The sequence below is a fragment of the Tuber melanosporum genome (assembly GCF_000151645.1).
Source record: "Tuber melanosporum whole genome shotgun sequence assembly, scaffold_92, strain Mel28".
Lineage (NCBI taxonomy): Eukaryota > Fungi > Ascomycota > Pezizomycetes > Pezizales > Tuberaceae > Tuber > Tuber melanosporum.
In genome coordinates, this window is record NW_003299142.1 from 294485 (window position 1) to 312156 (window position 17672).

Genomic DNA, 17672 nt, shown 5'->3' on the forward strand with positions numbered 1-17672 from the left:
GAGTCATGTGCGAAAGCATCACAAATCCCACACATAACTAATCATACAACCCGAATAGGTTATATGTGCGAAACAATAACATACCTGTGACTCATAACCATGTGTCATGTGAAAACCCTTTCCTTGCTAAGTCACGTTCGTGACAAATAGTATAGTTTCTAGTTAGTAATATTGTAATTATCAAAGAGGATGTGGTGATTTTCAGGGTCTCCAGGTACTCACACCTTAGAAGAATACTCGACATTGCAAGTTATAACTAGAGAGGTATATAGTTTATATAATAGAGAGATGTAGTCCATGAACACTCAGACACAGAATATAAATATTGAAGTGCCTCCCAAGCTTTTAGACATCATCAAGCAACGAATCAGAGACCTTAACAATATAATATTGTTCTTATGATTCCATTCTACTTTACTTACTTTACCTTACTCTTAGAAGTCAGAAACAAAACCAGTAAATATTTCCAGCCTTCCTAGACAATCTCCGTCTAAAGAAATGAATCTTGATTGGCCTAGACAACTCTGAGTCTTTACAAGTTGTGTCCTCCTAACAGTATCAGATCCTGCTACAGATGTTACTTACGCCATACCAGTCAGTGGTGGCAGGAATGTCTCCCTACTCCCCCTTACTCTCCAAATGAAGTTTTGAATATTATCTATTAAACTGGATCCAGTTGAGTATTGTATTTCCAAAGTCTGCTGGTAGTTTACTGGCTCTATTGTGATTACACAAAGACTAATATGATGCCATAACAGGAAACCCTGAAACCATCCATTGGAAAAGTGAAATTCGGTAAGTTCTTTCTCACCATATTACTTTTAGACTAATTCCTTACTAACTTACTGAAACCAACTACATCTTATAGGCCTTCCACCTGCACACTGCTGCCTAAACACCTCATACAATTCCTTCTCTATCTCTACCAATTTCCTTTGCATTCCCCTGCCCAGCATATGCGACTGACTACTTTTTCCGGTTATATAATAGCCTTCCTCCTCCTTTCTCTTCTACTATGATTAATTTGTTGTCGGAATTCAACAGCGTGCTGCAACTTCAGCCCGTGTTGGTTCATCAAAGTGAGTCAGACAGTATGGTATGCTACTTATTTTCCAATGCAAGAGAATCAGAAGCTTATACTTTACTGTATAGGATCATTGAGGGTTACTAGTAGGCTCTATTGGCTTCCAAAGGATCTTGGATAAGTATTTCCACTTTGGACCAGTTTTCTTTTTAATCCCAGTATAGAAGCAATCAGGAGGAAGAGCTGGAAGTTGAGGTTGGACACAGATGCATCCAGAAGGTTGATTGGTAACTCGTAAAGGCTTTCTGGAATTACCTATTAGCTCTCTTCAGTTCAATTCTGAGTAACCTTTGTGAGAGCTCACAGGGCTTCTCTAATGCAAATTGGTTTTAGGCTCTTGGGAAATCCCTTAGGTATTCTATTTTCCTACTTATAAAATATACTGATTGTATCGTCTATCTCTCTTGCTAACTACACTGATCTCATGATATTAAGACACTGTCGTGTAGGTTGTGTGGTTAACTTTCACCTCATATGAGGTTGAGATTAGTACTTGTCTCGGACTACTAAACATTTGAGGTTGAGATTAGCACTTGTCTTGGACTGCTAAATTTTCTTAGATACTAATTTCCGACATCCCTGTGTTCCAAACTCTAAACTCACTACCCAGCACACGGTCCGCTTATTCGAGTTTTTACGGCACCATACAAAAAACCCAAAGTACTAACACAAAAAAAAACTCAAAACAGAAACTCATAAAACCCAATAACAAGTAGTCTAAATCATAGTGAAACATGTCCCGATTTAGAAACTTCCCTGCATCTTCATATCCTGCCCGGGCAGCTATGAACCAATTTGTGACGCCCTTAATACAATTCAATAACACCAGTTTCCACCCTCTATCACTATCCTTCCAAATCTCAGAAGTTGGTCCAATGTCAAAGCAAGCCACACTCAGCAATCACGTGTGTGAAACTTGCTTCCCCAACCCGGTACCTTGCGCATGGTATCCCTCCACCCCCCCTCTGGGCCTTGAGATAGCTCCTCACCATCCTCATCTTGTGGAATCGTGTTGCCGTAAACTTGTGCAATGTCGTGAACCTCTAACAAGATCCAAAAGGGCGGCCTGTATGGATAATACGCCGGATAGTTTTGCTCCGTCCATTTTTTTGTGGATCACCTCCCTCACCATCTTCCGAGTGTTATCATACCGTTTATACTCTTCCTCGCTAGGAGGGGACCATATATTAGGTTTCCCTTAGGATCGGCCACTTTTGAAGAGCAAACGGACACGCCTACCACTGCTCGCTCGTGAAAAGTATTACTATTATCATAATTCAAATTACATAAAGAATAGCGACGCGGGCTGACCAGTGCAAAGAGCCTATCCTTCGAGATCCCCGGGGAAGCCCACGCCATCGGTAATTCTCTATATGTAGACCTGGAAAGACCTGAGGGTAACGCTGTGGGAGATTTGTGTGGTGTGCTCGAGTTATGATGTGTGCGGGAATACTGGTAAGCATCTTCTCGTGTAGCGTTTTGCTTCTAATTTCGGTATGATAATTTAGTGGGAGGGTTCATGGGGGCTCACTCGGGTTGGGTATGCTTGTGGGGGCCGGATTGGAGAATTTAGTTTGATCCCGTTGAGTTCTGTTCGAAGGCTGAGGTTTTGCGCGGAGAGTGGGGGTTTGGATGGGAGATGGATTTTAGCGGGTTGAAATTCCACGCATGGATTGTTCTCGACTTTGAGGCGAAAGAAACAGATATTCTAATTATGATAAAAATAGTATGACAAATCTAAAAGCAAGTTTTCTGAACTCCTGACGAAAAAGAGAACTCCCCTCCCCAGCTGATCCCCGCTACAACTTCGCCTCAACCCTCTCCCTTTCCTTAAGCCAACACTCCCTCCGCCACCAATTCTCCGCGAGAACCCTCGCCCCAACGACCCCAGCCACCGGCGGCAACCCCCAAAGCATCCACTTCCACCACCCATCCCTACCCGCCTTCAACCCCTCCACAGCACTCGTAACCCCCTTTCGCAACTCCTCGACACTCCCATCATTTGAGATGGCCGCTCCCCTTCCTCGCGCACCACCAAACACCCTATCGCACCGTTCGACCTTCTCCTGAATGCTCATCTGCGATGCCACGCGCTTTTCCGCGTCCTCGCGCGTGAGATGGGCGTCGCGGGCGAGTAATCGCCCGAGCTGTACTTCCGGGGAGGAAACGGAGACGACGAGGACCGCACCGCAGATTAGGTCAAAGGAGGACTCGAAGAGTAGAGGGATGTCCAGGACGACGGCCCAGGCGCCGGAGAGGTAATGGTACGCTATTGCTTTATACCTATGTCATTCCTCTTATGTCAACAAAAGCCCACGCGGGGGGGGGGAGTGAGGAGGAAACCAACATCTCCTTCCTAACAAGCGGGTGCACAATCCCATTCAACACCCCCCGATCCTTCCTCCTCTCCGGATCGTCGCCGAAAACGCGCCGGCCTAGGACCGCGCGGTTTAGCGTCCCGTCCTCGTTCAGCAGGCCTGGTGTGCTCTCGGAAAAGTACCTTACTATGGAGGTGTGCCCCGGCGTACCCACTTCCACCACCTCCCGTGCGAGCTGATCTGCATCGATTATTGGGAGTGCGTGGTCCTTGGAGAGGATCTTTGATACGGTGGATTTCCCGGTCGAGATGGAGCCGGTTAAGCCTATTAGAAGCATTTTGGTTTGTTTGTTGGCGGTAGAAAAAGCGATGCTTGATCCGGATAGTGAACGAACCTCGACTTTGTTTTGTTTTGTTCCGTTTTAAGCGCTTTTGTCGAGATGGTGAAGATTTAAACTGTTGGATGACGTGATAAGGGTAGGGCCGAGGTTAAGTTTTTTCCTTAGTTGGAGGCTGTTGCGCTTGTCCCATCCATCCATCCACCCTGCTATCATAATTTACCGTAGTCACCTGTCACCCATTTGATCGCCGTCGAGGGCTTTATTTCCCTTTTTTGATAGGGAAGCCAATTACACTTTTCATCCATATATAATACTTGTACCACCGAGTACTCTACAAGTAGACTACCGCACTGCCAAAGTATACCTGTCAGGCCACAATTGTTCACTTGGTTGATCGGAATGCTTCGGGTTGCTCAGCCTTCACATTAAAGAGGTGTTGAAGTCTGGCCTTTGCCGTTTTACACATCAGAAAAAAGCCCATCACTTCGCTCTAGATTGGCCCAATCGGGGTACTATTCCCCCATATTGCCTCCCCCCCCCAAACGAATTTCGTGTTCAGCCGTATCACAGCTCCCCAGCACGGCGGCCGGCTGATCCAATCCGAGTTGGTTATATCATACAAATACCAGGCAAACATTTCCGTAAAGAAAAAAATATGAAAAACTTTTCACCCTATCATAACATATCGGAACCCACAGATTATACCTTATACTATGGGGGCAAGCCTTATTTTTTCGCCTTCTTCCTGGAAGGGCCATCATCCTCAACGCCGTTACGCTTCTGCTTCTTGTGGTCGACATCGACATCTAGTATTGCGCCGTTTTCAATGTCAGAATCGGATTCGATGTCTACCTCGTCCTCATCGTCGACGTCTGCCTCTTCGAATGTCTGGCCTGTTTGTATGTTAGCCAATTGAGTTTTCTAGAGGTATGGGAATGACGTACTGAAATACTTGGGAGCATTAGGGTAAATGTCCTCGCCAAACTGAATAGCCAGTTCATCGCCATTCGGGTAGACTTCTACAATTTTATCGTCTTCCTCTTTGTCTTCATCACCCTCCTCATCCTTGACTTCCCCAAGACTTTCATGCTTCCCGGTCCATTCAAACCAATTGAAGAAGCTAGATGGCCCCTTCTTCATCAACTCCCCAAGTTTCTTCATACCTTCACCATCCCTCTTCCCACTCTTGCGCTCATCCCAGGCTTGGACTGCGGCAGCGCTAACCCCCTCGGTCAAATCTTTCCCATCCTTCCACTTGATGCCGACAGGGACACTGCTCATCTCCCCGCTCTTTCCGAAAACAAAAGTCTTTGCCAGAACAGCGTCTTCGAAAAAGTCATTCTCTTCAAAAGTGAAGTCAAGGCGGATAGTACGCGGCTCGTTGTCGACATCTGGGCGGGAGAGGGTCATGGAGCACAGGGAGCGAAAGAGATGGCCATCCTCGGGTGTGATATACTCGTCAAAGTTGAGCATTGAGGAGGTCTGCTCGAGGACTAATGGCCAGAAGCCATTAATCCGAGAGGTTATGGCATCGCGTTTTCGGAAGAGGGGTAAATGGCGATTGTATGTATCGCGGACTGTTATTCTCGCATTTTTAGCAAGTGGTTGGTCAAGTGTTTTCTCTCCAGAAGTTGCTAGAAATGAGGAGAGGGAAGAAAAGGAGGGGGGCAATACGAATTTGCACTTCCAGCGCGTCGAATTCCTTCTCGAGAGTGGCCAGATCACCTATGTGTTGCTGGATCGCTTCATGGTCGACCATTTCTTCAGTCATTTTGCCTTTCGATGGGTCAGTGAGAGAGCGAAAAGGGATTGTGTTGGCGGTTGTGGTTGACGCGGTGGATGTGGGCTTTTCTCCTTATTGTCGCTGGGGAAAGAGACGAGGAAGGCTGCCAAGAAGTCAGGGCTCATTCTACTAAAGCGCTGGTAGACTTTTGGTACTGTACCTAACTTTTGAGCCTCCTCGGAGTGATGCTCTGCGCTACTGGGTCTCGGGTATTTACTGGAACGGCCAATCGGGTGCACTCGTGCACATAAATTTACCAGCATGCTCGCAGGAATGTCTCAATTATTTGAGCATGCTCCCTGCAGTGCCATCGATTCTGCACTGTACATTGCAATGTTGCCCGGGGTGGCTCTTGCTGTCGCCAAACCCAGCCAATATTAACAACCCTTCAAGACCCGTAGCTAGAAGAATCGCATCCATGATGAGCTCAACCTTCGATCCATCCAGAGCCCCAAACTCTACCATCACTAGGCAATCGCTGATTAGGAGAAAGAACCCTCCCCCTCGACTCCCAAGCCCAGACAGAACCACTCAGAGTATTTGCGTTCTGACACTTGCTCTTTGTGAGAGAGCTGGTAGTAGGATGGACAGATACTGTATAATGAAGACTTAAAGCTTATGCGATATTCTTGGCTTGCGCTTTTTTCTCTTGCAGTATCGTACATTTTATTAACCACCACTAACGCAATGGCCCCAAGAATACATAACTCCAAGGATAGTCCGCCAACTTCACTCTACACCGGTTCCAAACTCTAGAATGGGAAACATGCATACGAAGCCCGCGCTTGTATCCTACACATAACCTTAGAGAAACCAGAGTGTGTCGGGGGGTATCATCCTAGTAAGTTGTAGAGGACGAAGAGGAGAAACCGGTTTAGTAACATAATTGTGCCGTAGTTTGGGTATATTGCGGGTATAGGCACACAGTAGCCGCAGTATCATACATTGTGGATTCGTGGTTTTTGATAGGCTCGGTATTTTCTATGCGGGGGGATCATAAAATGTCACTTGTTCCTCGACTAGAACTGACTGTTCATGAATCTAATCTAATCTAATCTAATCTCTTGTTCTCTTATCCTTGTATCATATTTTTCGGAGATAAAATTACAGACCACGGAGCCTCCATCACAACCGCCACCCATATACAGAATGAAGTTTGCAATTGGCGACGACGTTGGCCAGCTAAAAGGTTCCCCTCATAAAAGGCCCCTAATCCGATACGATTACCCCTCGCTAACAATTCGTAGTAATAACCGCCTCCCGCGGCACCGATACTTCCCTCAAGGCCTCCGCCCGCCCACGCATTTCTACGTACTTCACCCCGGACAGGAAGGACCCAGTATATGCCGTTTGTAAGATTGACAAATACCAGGGTGAGGAGCGAGCTGGACTGGTATTCTCTCACTGCGCACGTGTCAAATTGAACGAAAGGTGGCTAATTGCGAGTAGGTAGCGGTGGTTTTTACCTGTGGAAAGGTCAAACTCGTTGATACAAGTGTCTCTCCGGTTAACGGCGAGGAGAAGTATCTTCTCTATACCCATACCTCTTCAACAATCCTTTCTACCACTGCTACAGCAAGTCCGGTGGTATCCGCCGGTGTGCAGCACGGGATCCTCTACCTCTTCCGTGCAAACGGCGAAGTTGTATTCTACCGTTTCGATGGGGAACTACCGTTTGTTAAGACTGTGCCCCTCGCTGGGAATATAGCCGCTGGCGCGATATTCACAGAAGAGCTCGTGAACGGCTGGCCGAGCGCTATCGCGATTGGTGGTGAGAAGCGGGACTTGGAAGTTTTCGAGCCTACGACAGAAGGAGACTGGAAGAGTGTTTGGAAAGCTAAAAACGTGAAGCAAGATAAACTGGGCTTAGAAGTTCCGGTTTATATTCGTAGGATTTTATTTTTGGGCACTGGAGGAGGAGAAGCAGAGGGGGATACAGCAGCAGCCCATCCCAGAAGGAGAAGGACTACGACCGTACAGACATGCAGCAGGAAGTACAGACTAGCAACTGGAACCCAACACTCGCACCTACGGATATACGACGCCGCTTTCTCCCGCCGCCCAATCTTCACCACAACTCTTACCAAATCCCCCATATTATCTCTCCACCTCCACCCCTCCACCAAATCACCCACCTCCACGCCCCTAACCACGCCCAACACCCCTCCCGAATCGTCGACAACCTTGTCCCCCCACAACTGGATCTACACAGACTCGAACGGTCACTTTGCGCTCTACAACTCTACCACCCGCCGCGAAGCAGGAATCTACCAGGGCTCCACCGGCGCCGTCAATGCTACCGCTACGTTTTCCAAAGATATTGTTACGGGAGTAGGCTTTGATCGGTATCTTCGTGTTTATGAAGGTTCTGGGAGAGAGATTGTTGTTAAGGCTTATGTCAGGAGCAAAGGTACTGCGGTGGTGGTGTTGGATGGGGGAGATGAGGCGGTTGAAGTGGAGAAGTCACGGAAGGAAGAAGAGGAGGAGGTTTGGGGGGAGATGGACGAGGTGGGCGGGGGGAGTAGTGAGGGGGGCGGAGAGGAGGGGGATTTTACTGATGTGCTTGTGAAGGTTCGCAGGAGGAGGCCGAGGACTGATAAGGAGGGGGGTGGGAGTAAGAAGCGGAGGCTAGAGGTTTAGGTTGGGGTGTGTGTGTGTGATGTGATAGGGGTCCTACTGAGGTTTTTGTTTCGTTTGATTTAGGAAAAGTGGGCCGTTATTTAGCCAACTCTCGAGCCCGGAATCCCACCCTTTTTCTAGCCTTTCCGACGCTAAGTTGTGGCTGGGCTGTAAATAATGGTGTGACTCATAATGGTGTGACTCTAGAGCCTAGATTTGAGGTCAAATTTCTCACGAAAATTGTAATAATTTTGGATGTAATGAGGACCCTTATGCTCAAAATTATATTTTTTACTATGTTAATAACAATTTACCCTTCAAGCAAGTGAAGTTAAGACTCACTTGCATTACTCTCCTCGCTACATTAAAAATTATCACGATTTTCCTGAAAAATTTGGCGTCAAATCTAGGCTTGCGGAGCTACACCGCATTGACAATATCATGATATGACCAGAATCCCCTCACTAGCCAACAGCCGCAACCTAGCCTAGACGCGTTAAGCGCGACAAGTGAACCTTAATTCACAAATAAGACCAATACAAGTATCTATTCTCCCGATACCGGCGTTACCCTCGACTTCACCTATCGCGCTAAAGATACCCCTTCATAGGGCTCCATTACCTGCCTACCTCCTCGCACTTGGCCCAGGTAGAGAAAAAATTTTCTCTTTCAATTCCTGAAATGTGCCGGTGGGATATAGGTTTTCCTCCCCGCGGCAATATCCTCGTAGTTCGCTGGGAGTCCCTGGGCGCTGGAGAGGTTGAGATGTCGGGGAATGATGGTCGGGGATAGGCAGATCACAATTACTATATTACTAGATTCGGGGGCGCGGCTGAGGGGAAGTTTGACACTTTTTATTATCGACGGCAGATAGTATTATAGATTGGTGGTTTTTTCCTAGAGCTGCTCCTGTGGCACGAGTCTTGGTGCTCCGCAGGCACCCGGTGTTAGTGCTCTCTTGGCTTATTTCCTGGAGAGGAGTGGGTTGGGTGGCGGGGGACGATGTGGAGTATTGGGTTGGTTCATGTGTAGTCACTCGCAGTTTTGTCATGCCTGGGATGTGCGTGGGTGCCTTGGGAGGAAAAGCGCCACAAGATTGAGGCTACTGTGTTTTAGCAGCTGCTTTGGAATTTATGTCGTCTGGTGCCTTGCTATACCCTCACACAGGAATTGGAATGAAAAGTAAAATTTATTTGGTTCAAGGTTTCTGCATGATTGGAGGAATTCTGGCTCAAAAGGGTAAGGGGTGGTTACTGGTCCAGGGTCCGCCTTTTTCGTGTGCTCATCCGACTGTCTGCCCTTCCACACTCCAGTTCTGGCGAGTGAGCTAGTGATGTATGATTCTCTGTTGGTGGGAACGTGTCTGGTGTTTTCTTACTGCTTAGGTTAGTACTGGGAAGGATTATCTTCTGATCTGAGTGAGAATGCCCGTTCGGTTCTGGGATGACAAGAATTATCTCATTGGAGTGATTTCTTTGCCGTTTAGAGGACTGTATCTAGATCCTGACTGCCACTTGAGAAGCTCCTTGTGGTGGCTTGATGCGTGTTATGGGGTTTGAAAGTTTGTGAGGGCTACTATGCAATGCCGCATTGCTCAATTGGGACAACAGGAAAGCCCTATGTCTCCTGTAAAAACTGGGTATGATAGGTTAAATAGGTAATCCAATGCGAATTCAAACCCTGTTTTCCATGCCAAATAGTATTTTCACGATGCTTGGCATTTTCGAAAAGGTGTATAAATATGTGACTCCTGGCCAGACAATGCCATTCTTTCTCCTTCTCACCACAACAAAGAAACATCCGCGCCCACCAACACATAAACATACTTCGACCACTTCAACTAACTAAAGATTGACCATGACGTTCACCAAAAACCTCACCTTCATCCTCCTCCTCATTATGACACCTCCCCTCCTAACCTCCGGCACTCCGGTCCCCGACTCCTCCCCCACCCCCAAACTCTCCCCCACCGACCTCGCGGAGCTCGCCCTCATCAACCAGAAATCCTTCGAGGTCACCATCCCTGTCTACAAGCTCTCCGAAGACAGCCTCACGGCAGAACTCCTCAATGAAACCACCTCTGCCGGGAGAATGGTCTGCGAGACTTCCAGCGGGAGCCCGTACGTCTGGGACATTGAGCGGGCAATAGAATCGCTTCAAACCGGCGACTGGTGCCATCAGTTGAACCCGGGAGGCTCCAGGTGTACAACGCATACCCGCCGCGGGACGGCGGCGTTGAGCGTTTGCGGGTCGTGGCTGGTTGCGGTCAGGTGCCATGAGTTGGCCTGGGTGGGGAGCCTGATTGCCACCCATTGTAGGTGGAACAATCGGGCTGGTGGTCAGTATTTTTATGATGGCAGAGGCCATGGGTGGTTGAAGGGGATTGTACATTGGAATGATCAGTAGTGGTGGTATGTGGCTAGGCTGAATTGAGAGAATGAGTAGTTTGTTATTGTGGGTTTTTTTCGCGGTGTCCTGTGCTTGCGGTGAATGTGAATGTGAATGTGCGAGGGGGTGTGGTGAGGTTTAACTCTGAGCAACTTGCACAACTTGGAGTTAGGAAGCGACATGGACTTTTATTGAGTAGATGCGCCGGCAATAGCATTTACCGGTGTCTGGTTTTAGTTATTAACTCGGGATGGCTTTCTGGGGGATGTGGCGGAATGGACGCCCCTAATGTATGGCTGGGGAGAGGAGTTTGTAGGCGTTTAACGATTGGGGTACTGTATTCCTGGAATCGGTCGAGTGATAATTAATGACCTCCCGCTGCTACATGACTTCGACCCACTTATCATCTGTAGCCTGTAGGACTGAATAGTAGCTGAAGCTGGGCTACCTCTCTATTATGTTATCCAATTTAACTACTCGCCTATATCCACAGCCTATACGAGTGGCGCAGGGACAATTGGGGTTTTATTTTTTCATGCTTTGAACGAGAAAGTACTTTCTACCAAAAAAGTCTCCTGGTAATACCCGGGTATCAATTCTGGGGGAAGCACACATCTAGAAGATTGAAACTTGGTTCTACACATATGAAAAAGCACACCACAAACTCACCCACCCCACCCGAACCCCCAATCGCAGCATTTAAAACCCGATTATATCCTCCCCAACAACGCAAAAAAAACTTTACGTCTTCAACCCCCCCTGGATAGTAGCAATAACCTTCCTCGTATGCCGCGCTCTCCGAAACTCCAAGTACCAGATCCCTAAAAAATAAACTCCCCCCGAATCAGCCCTCCATCCATAATCAAACAGCACGTGTGCAAAAAAAGAAAAAAAAGGAAACCCACCCTGCCAAGTTCCCAACCCCAACCTCCCCTCCACAATCGGTACCGTGACCGTAACGCCCACAAGCGAGCTCTTAACATGAGCCGGCATGTCGTCGGTACCCTCCGCATCGTGCCTATAAATCCCCTCGCGCTTGCTATCCTCGGGCACGATGCGGTCCAGCGCGTCGCTCATGTCGGCACGCACGTCGCTGTCCCAGTTCTCGTTTAGCGACAGCGCGCAGGAGGTGTGTTGGATGAAGAGGGTGAGCAGGCCAACGCGGTAGTTGGCGAGTTCGGGCAGCGAGGAGGTTATCGTGTCGGTGATCAGGTAGCTGCCCCGCGAGGATGGGGGGAGCGTGAGGGTTTTTTGGAACCAGGGCATTTTTTGGCTGGTTTTGTCGGTTGGTGGTGGGGTGTTTGGATGAGGAGATTGGATGAATTGGTGGTGGGGTGATGGCGTTGGTGGGGGGTGGGGGATGAGTCAGCCAGGAGATTTTTTTTTAAGATGGGTCACGATCGCTCACTCGGAGGGGCAATGGTTGGAGGAGTACTGGTAAGTTTGCATCGGGTGCTAGGAGCCATGGGGGGGGACTGTGTAGCCTCTCTCGTTGTTTTTATTGGTAGGAGGTAGTAGGCTAGGCTATTTGAAGGCTAGAACTGCTATGGATTCAAGTTTTATACACAAGCCACTCTGTTGCCGGGGGTGAAAAATTAGTGACTTAAATTTATATTTCAGGCTCCATTAAAGGACTAAAACGGCAGGAAACCTCCTACGGTGCATACAGGCGAATACTTTAATCTCGTGTAAAATAGGAAATACACCACTCTATCCTAATTTGAAATACACTACATGCGAAGAAAACCAACTACTGAAGTGAGGCGGTGTTTTGACTTTATTGTGGCACTATCTCGGGAACTCCGTGGGGCCGCATGACTTTGCCACATAGCTTTGCACTTGTTCTGTGATGCACTTGAATATGGATGTTGAGAGTACCGCGTGGCTGGCTACTGTGGGTTAAGCATCTGGATGAATTAGTTGACATTGTCCGATGAAACTTAATGCCCTAGGGATACTCGGCCGAACAGATAAACAGAAACTTTGTCCCTCTGAAAAGTCTCCATTTTCATAAGCCTAGAAACATACAAGTATCAATTTCTCATTCTCCCGAATAACTTGAGAGCAAAGTGCATCACAGAATATCACTCGGCTCACCACAGGTTCTAAGGCCGAGCCTAAATAGCATGCGATGCGGTATGATGACTTACCATAAACTAGCCAGCACGGCCGGGCGAGCCAGTATGATGATGATACTGTGGTGTTATGAAACGAAACACTACAGACCCCAATGGAGATGTAAGAGGGGAAGGGTTCGCATAGGCCCATGTAGAAGAGGGAAAAAGAAAACCCCAGTTTATGTTTTTACCTACACATCCAGTCCCCGGAATTACGGATAAGAACATTGTGGGCCTAAATTCGCTCTTTGATTATTCTCGCATGCTACCAGGGCCGCATCGTTTGGTACTTTGTCTGACCATCCCGGTCATTGGTGGATGGCTATCGAGGATGCGCGTGCTATAAGGAAGCTTAATTAATGAGTGCTTTCTGCGGTGTGGGTTCTCTTGACGAAATACATCATTGCTCAGCATCAGATTTTGTAGTGCAATATACCTTTCAGAGGGGAAACGTGGATGGACCAGTCTTGACTTATGTCGGCATTCTTACTCTTCCGCAGTTTGTCCGTTGGGAACTCGTCGACGTTTTGCTAGCCAAGTTGTCGTATTTATACGGGATTAAAGATTCCCTAAGGGGAAGTAAGAGACCGGCGGAGATGAAGAGTGGAGGGCCGATAAGGAACCGAGAGGAGAAGGTGGGCAGGGAGCAAAGGCAGAGATTGGATCATTTCTTGACGATAGTATTTGTTTCGATTTTCCGTTCCTCCATTGTTCCTGGCGTCCTGATCTGCTCCGAATAGATTAACTCATTACCTATGTTTTGCCCTTTGTGACCCTTGTGATCGGATTATAGCTGGCCACTGAGTCGAGAAAACCTTCACCAGAGCGGGCATTTGTTGTTGGTTAGTTGCCGGTGCACTTCTGTGAGACTAACATACCAGTATCCCATCCCGGTAGCGAACAAAGACCGCCCGGCACACGGACTCCTATCGGCAGTGCAGCATTATCCGAATACTAGTATCATGCGTATGCCAGGAATTAGGGTTTGTGCCGTAAATATATATGATAATACTATCGTGTGATTAATGACACCTTGCTGTAAAATAGTGGTCTGTTGACTTAGTTTTTGAGATGGTTGATGTTCTTGCGCACAATACTCAATATTCTTGACGGTGGATCAAGGTGGAAGATCCCCTAGCGGTAGACGGTATATAACAGGTTTTTTTTTGGAACCTGAATATAGGAAGATGTGGGGGGTATGGTAAACAACTTCGTTCTCTTCGCTCGTCCACACTTGGTCTCTCTGTCTGAAAGAACGGTAAAGACAAGTATATAAATAAAACATAACTAATATCATAGATCACCACACCTATCTCCATGTATCCACGCATACCCCCATTCTTCAATACTCTCCGGTGATAACAAAGGAAAGACATGTCTGGAGAATCTCCTCCGTAAATCTCTGGACCTCCATAATTTACCATACTCCTAAGCTATCCGTCAGGCTCCCGAAAACTTCCACAATCTACTCTGACTATCCAAAGCCCATTCAGAACCTTCAAAAAGTCCCAGAAGTGAGTGTCGTGGGTGTGATGGTAATATAGCATTTGGAGCGAGTTCTTCACAACCTGGTTTTCCACTCTTGGGGGCGTCCCTTCTATTGAGCTTCGGATACCTATAGAAAAGTTCCTGGAGTGCTTAATGAGAAGGGGAGACCCATAGGATCCACGAGGGAGGGTGGTAGGACATGGGATAGATTTAGCAGCGTGGGTGGGATGTGTGATTTGTGGTCGGAGAAAGATAGCGGGAGCAGGAGGCATGATCTCTTTGGAAGTAATGGGGAGAAAGGCTCATGTCACGAGGCGGGATATGGATGAGGAGTGAAAGATGGGGGCAGGTAGAAAAAGAGAAAGGAGTGAGAAGAAATTGAAAAGATAGACCAAACTCTGTGAATCACTCATCGCACACTCCACTCCTCTGTTGGTTCTTGTCGTGGGCTCTCATACGGACAGGGTCTGTACTGATATTTAATTTATATCTACATACAAGATGGGTGTTAGAGTTGCGTAATAATGCGGGTGGAGAGAAAGTGGGTGGTTGACGGGCATAGGGGGGAACCTGACTCGGTGGAGATAAAAAACAAAGACAGATCAAAAGGGTGTGTACAGAGTGCTAATGATTGGTGAAATCTGCAACATCTTTCTCGCGACAAGGAGTCTTTATACCTAATATAAGTTTTCCCCACCCCCGGATTCCCGGAACAGAACAACACTTGCTCTGCGCAATAACCTTCTGTATCACTCCATTTTCTGAACTCGCTTGTTTCTAGTACCCAGTTCCCCACGCCCTTGAGCCGCCCGGTTCGCACACCTTGGTGCCGTTGCTGTGGTTCAAGTGGGGATAGCCACTGCAGAATTTGATGTCTCCCGGCGCCTGCTTCTGTGATAAAGTTGACAACGCTGTTCGTCAACAGGTTGAACGAGTTGACATTACCGGTGACTTGCTGGTTCTCCGACGACATGTGCGCTATAGTCTACTGGTATTATCTAAATTTCCTTTTTTTGTGAGAGATAGACAGGGATCGCGTGCGACGGGAGTCGGATTTCTTTCGATGTTTGAGAGAATCTCTGGTGAGTGAAGAAAGAGGGGGGAGCTATGATAACTGACGAGGTTCTGGTGTTGCACAAGTAAGCGCTGGTCCAACATTATTGGTAGTGCCAAGAAAATTCTCGACGACTCAAGCTCTCTAAGGGATTTCACCCGCAGACAGCTCTGGATCTCCGTGAGAGAATGAAGAAGAAGAAGAAAAGCTAACTGGCGAGTGAAAAATGCTGTTTACCTGCACTGCACTTGGAGTCCGTAACCTATAGTAGTGTTAGAAGGGACAAAAAAGGAGATGAAATTGTATTGTAGACGACAATGATCCTAACTAGAAGAAAAAGGAGAGAGTAACTCATGAACAAGAAGGTGACGTAAGTGGTGACAGAGTCTCGCTTGAGACTATGGCAACGGTACTGTACAGCTATGATTTCTAACAAGTAGTATAGAGCATAGTATCCGCTGTTTTCAATCCCTTTACAGGATAAGTTACCGTATTACTGGAGCGTAACGGTGCGTATACTCGTATAGGCGCATTAATAATTTTGGCCTCCTCCCTCTCTTCGCTTTCCTAAATCCGGGCCAACTTTAGCTTATATGATTTGTCTTGTAGTATTACTAGTCGGAATCAGAACTTGTCTTTATTATCCCATCTGTCGAAATCAATCATTGGCCTGGCCGAGTGTCATGACAACAATTAATGGTGTTGTTAAATTGTGACCAGCAGTAACCCGTTGTTCGTTAGTCTTGGTAATCATATATTAGCTATATCTGGGATGGCCTTTGCTGATGACAACGCCGTGCGCACACTAAAAAGCGGTGAAGTTCGGGAACAAACGAAGGTCTTGTAGTATCTTTGCACTTGTGCTATTAGACTACCCGTAAAATCTCGTGAAATCCACTATATCCGGCCTCTCACAAATATCCCTCTAAATCGCGACATCCGCCCAATATAGGTTTAGTTTGCCAAGTTAGCGAGGTCGTACACAGCCAAAAACGAGGATTAGGGGGTGACGGATATAGTGGATTTCACGAGATTTTACGGTATGACATACTCGAACCTGGATGTTGAGATTAAAATGTGTTCAGCTATCATACCATAAGTTATGCACCGCCATTAAGTAGGGAATATTGCCAGAACGGACTCGATGCTTTCGTGATGTCCCGCCGAATAGATGGACACGAACTTGGGCTTCCTTTCATACGCCTGGAACATACATATATCCCCATCTCCAATCTTCCGTGACAGACCTGGGGGTTCCGGAGGCCCATCACAGCATATCACTCGTCTCTCTTCCGAAAACAATGTTTTTTTTTGCGGAGCGTACGCTGCAATGTGACCTGGAACAGTGTGGTAAACCTACCAATCGCCGTTAGCCTAGGTAGTGTAATACAGAAAAACGCCCAGATGTCAGTGGAGACCAAAGAAGTGGGGACCATTTACACATCACAAATTGAGGAGGAGAAGGAAACCCGGTTCCGGTTTTTGGATAGAGAATTAACTCCCGCAATTAGGGATGAGAAGTGAGAATGTCATGGAACTAGCTGATCCTTCCAAGTAGTGTGCTCCCGCACGCAATCCTCCTCACACGCTTCCAAAACATCGTGTTTAAGTGCTTTATCCAACTATCCGAAACCCACTTGTTATAAAGGAGTTTAACTAATTACCAGTTCCTGTTACATAAGCTCCTATGGGAAAATAACACAGCCGTTCAGCAGCATATTATATAGTGTGGGATAATGCTACCATATTCCTGTATTGCGTATTACCGCCTTAACCCATGGTTGGTGTCAGTAGTATACTATAAACAACACACTGCTAAGGACGTCGTAACTTAATCGTGTAGTATTCTGTGGATAAAGGATGCAGGGAGTATAGAGGAAGAAGGCAAGAAACCAAGGGCCAGTTTGGCATACGGTTGATAGAGCAGTTATTTCAAAATGCGTTTTGCAAAACGCATTTCGGAATTGATCAATCACGGCGCACAAAAGAGGCTTACATAATCCTTCTTGTGAGCGGTGTGATTGGTTAGTTCCATAAGGCTGTGCGGTGGAGTAGAGGGAAAAGAAGAGTGAGAAAACACCACGGAGCCATAGAAGACCCCTACCCATAGCATTGGGATTAGCTCGCGAAAGGGGTTGGCGAATAGGTGCGGATTCCGGGGAAGGGGGGGAGCGGGGGGTGGCTACGGTGCCATATCACCTAGATATTCTAGGAACCGAAGCCCTAGTCATAATTGCATATGGTGTGATTGACGGGACGGTAAGATAAAGTATTGGCATATCGGCTTTCATTTTTAGGACTTAGCTAGCGTTCCTGTACCGTACACGGCGTTCTAGCGCTACTGTAGGTATCATGGGTCCGGCAATAAGCCGACTTTTAGAACGAGTGCTTAGTACTTGGTCTAGTTTCCCGCTCTTAAGGCGCCCTTTCTGTTGAGCACCCGGTACATGGAAAACCCCCTGCAGAGCTTTCCGAGAGTAG

At 47.3% G+C, this 17672-nt stretch overlaps 6 protein-coding genes; 3 read left to right on the top strand and 3 right to left on the bottom strand.

Annotated features, from left to right (window-relative positions):
• Positions 1-1557: 1557 nt before the first annotated feature.
• GSTUM_00011921001 (uncharacterized protein) lies at positions 1558-3844 on the bottom strand. XM_002842227.2 has 2 exons: positions 3432-3844; positions 1558-3367 (listed from the first exon to the last, which is right to left on the bottom strand). Exons 1-2 carry the CDS (start codon positions 3737-3739, stop codon positions 2884-2886), a joined length of 792 nt encoding a protein of 263 aa, XP_002842273.1. The 5' UTR covers positions 3740-3844; the 3' UTR covers positions 1558-2883.
• Positions 3845-4232: 388 nt separating this feature from the next.
• On the top strand, positions 4233-4927 carry GSTUM_00011922001 (uncharacterized protein). XM_002842228.2 has 2 exons: positions 4233-4641; positions 4708-4927. The coding sequence occupies exons 1-2, from the start codon at positions 4456-4458 to the stop codon at positions 4732-4734; spliced, it is 213 nt and encodes a 70-aa protein (XP_002842274.1). The 5' UTR covers positions 4233-4455; the 3' UTR covers positions 4735-4927.
• Positions 4928-4934: 7 nt separating this feature from the next.
• GSTUM_00011923001 (uncharacterized protein) lies at positions 4935-5513 on the bottom strand (the record flags this gene model as incomplete). The annotated part of the gene is made up of 3 exons (XM_002842229.1): positions 4935-4961; positions 5015-5319; positions 5417-5513. 3 exons carry the CDS (start codon positions 5511-5513, stop codon positions 4935-4937), a joined length of 429 nt encoding a protein of 142 aa, XP_002842275.1.
• Positions 5514-5526: 13 nt separating this feature from the next.
• Positions 5527-6563, top strand: GSTUM_00011924001 (uncharacterized protein). XM_052355846.1 has 2 exons: positions 5527-6366; positions 6423-6563. The coding sequence occupies exon 1, from the start codon at positions 5818-5820 to the stop codon at positions 6136-6138; it is 321 nt and encodes a 106-aa protein (XP_052211811.1). The 5' UTR covers positions 5527-5817; the 3' UTR covers positions 6139-6366; positions 6423-6563.
• Positions 6564-6600: 37 nt separating this feature from the next.
• On the top strand, positions 6601-8405 carry GSTUM_00011925001 (uncharacterized protein). XM_002842231.2 has 3 exons: positions 6601-6714; positions 6773-6918; positions 6975-8405. Exons 1-3 carry the CDS (start codon positions 6675-6677, stop codon positions 8163-8165), a joined length of 1377 nt encoding a protein of 458 aa, XP_002842277.1. The 5' UTR covers positions 6601-6674; the 3' UTR covers positions 8166-8405.
• Positions 8406-10869: 2464 nt separating this feature from the next.
• Positions 10870-11827, bottom strand: GSTUM_00011926001 (uncharacterized protein). XM_002842232.2 has 2 exons: positions 11438-11827; positions 10870-11353 (listed from the first exon to the last, which is right to left on the bottom strand). The coding sequence occupies exons 1-2, from the start codon at positions 11796-11798 to the stop codon at positions 11274-11276; spliced, it is 441 nt and encodes a 146-aa protein (XP_002842278.1). The 5' UTR covers positions 11799-11827; the 3' UTR covers positions 10870-11273.
• Positions 11828-17672: the final 5845 nt, after the last annotated feature.

What these genes read in the sequence shown, in the direction of transcription:
- GSTUM_00011921001 (XM_002842227.2), bottom strand. Translation starts at nt 3,739, where the DNA reads ATGCTTCTAATAGGCTTAACCGGCTCCATCTCGACCGGGAAATCCACC. An exon ending in CCGCTTGTTAGGAAGGAGAT is followed by an intron (nt 3,368 to 3,431) that starts GTTGGTTTCCTC and finishes GGAATGACATAG; the next exon opens with GTATAAAGCAATAGCGTACC.
- GSTUM_00011924001 (XM_052355846.1), top strand. Translation starts at nt 5,818, where the DNA reads ATGCTCCCTGCAGTGCCATCGATTCTGCACTGTACATTGCAATGTTGC.
- GSTUM_00011926001 (XM_002842232.2), bottom strand. Translation starts at nt 11,798, where the DNA reads ATGCCCTGGTTCCAAAAAACCCTCACGCTCCCCCCATCCTCGCGGGGC. An exon ending in GGGGTTGGGAACTTGGCAGG is followed by an intron (nt 11,354 to 11,437) that starts GTGGGTTTCCTT and finishes TTTATTTTTTAG; the next exon opens with GGATCTGGTACTTGGAGTTT.
- GSTUM_00011925001 (XM_002842231.2), top strand. Translation starts at nt 6,675, where the DNA reads ATGAAGTTTGCAATTGGCGACGACGTTGGCCAGCTAAAAG. An exon ending in CGACGTTGGCCAGCTAAAAG is followed by an intron (nt 6,715 to 6,772) that starts GTTCCCCTCATA and finishes AACAATTCGTAG; the next exon opens with TAATAACCGCCTCCCGCGGC. An exon ending in GTGAGGAGCGAGCTGGACTG is followed by an intron (nt 6,919 to 6,974) that starts GTATTCTCTCAC and finishes AATTGCGAGTAG; the next exon opens with GTAGCGGTGGTTTTTACCTG.
- GSTUM_00011922001 (XM_002842228.2), top strand. Translation starts at nt 4,456, where the DNA reads ATGGGGGCAAGCCTTATTTTTTCGCCTTCTTCCTGGAAGGGCCATCAT. An exon ending in TTCGAATGTCTGGCCTGTTT is followed by an intron (nt 4,642 to 4,707) that starts GTATGTTAGCCA and finishes TGGGAGCATTAG; the next exon opens with GGTAAATGTCCTCGCCAAAC.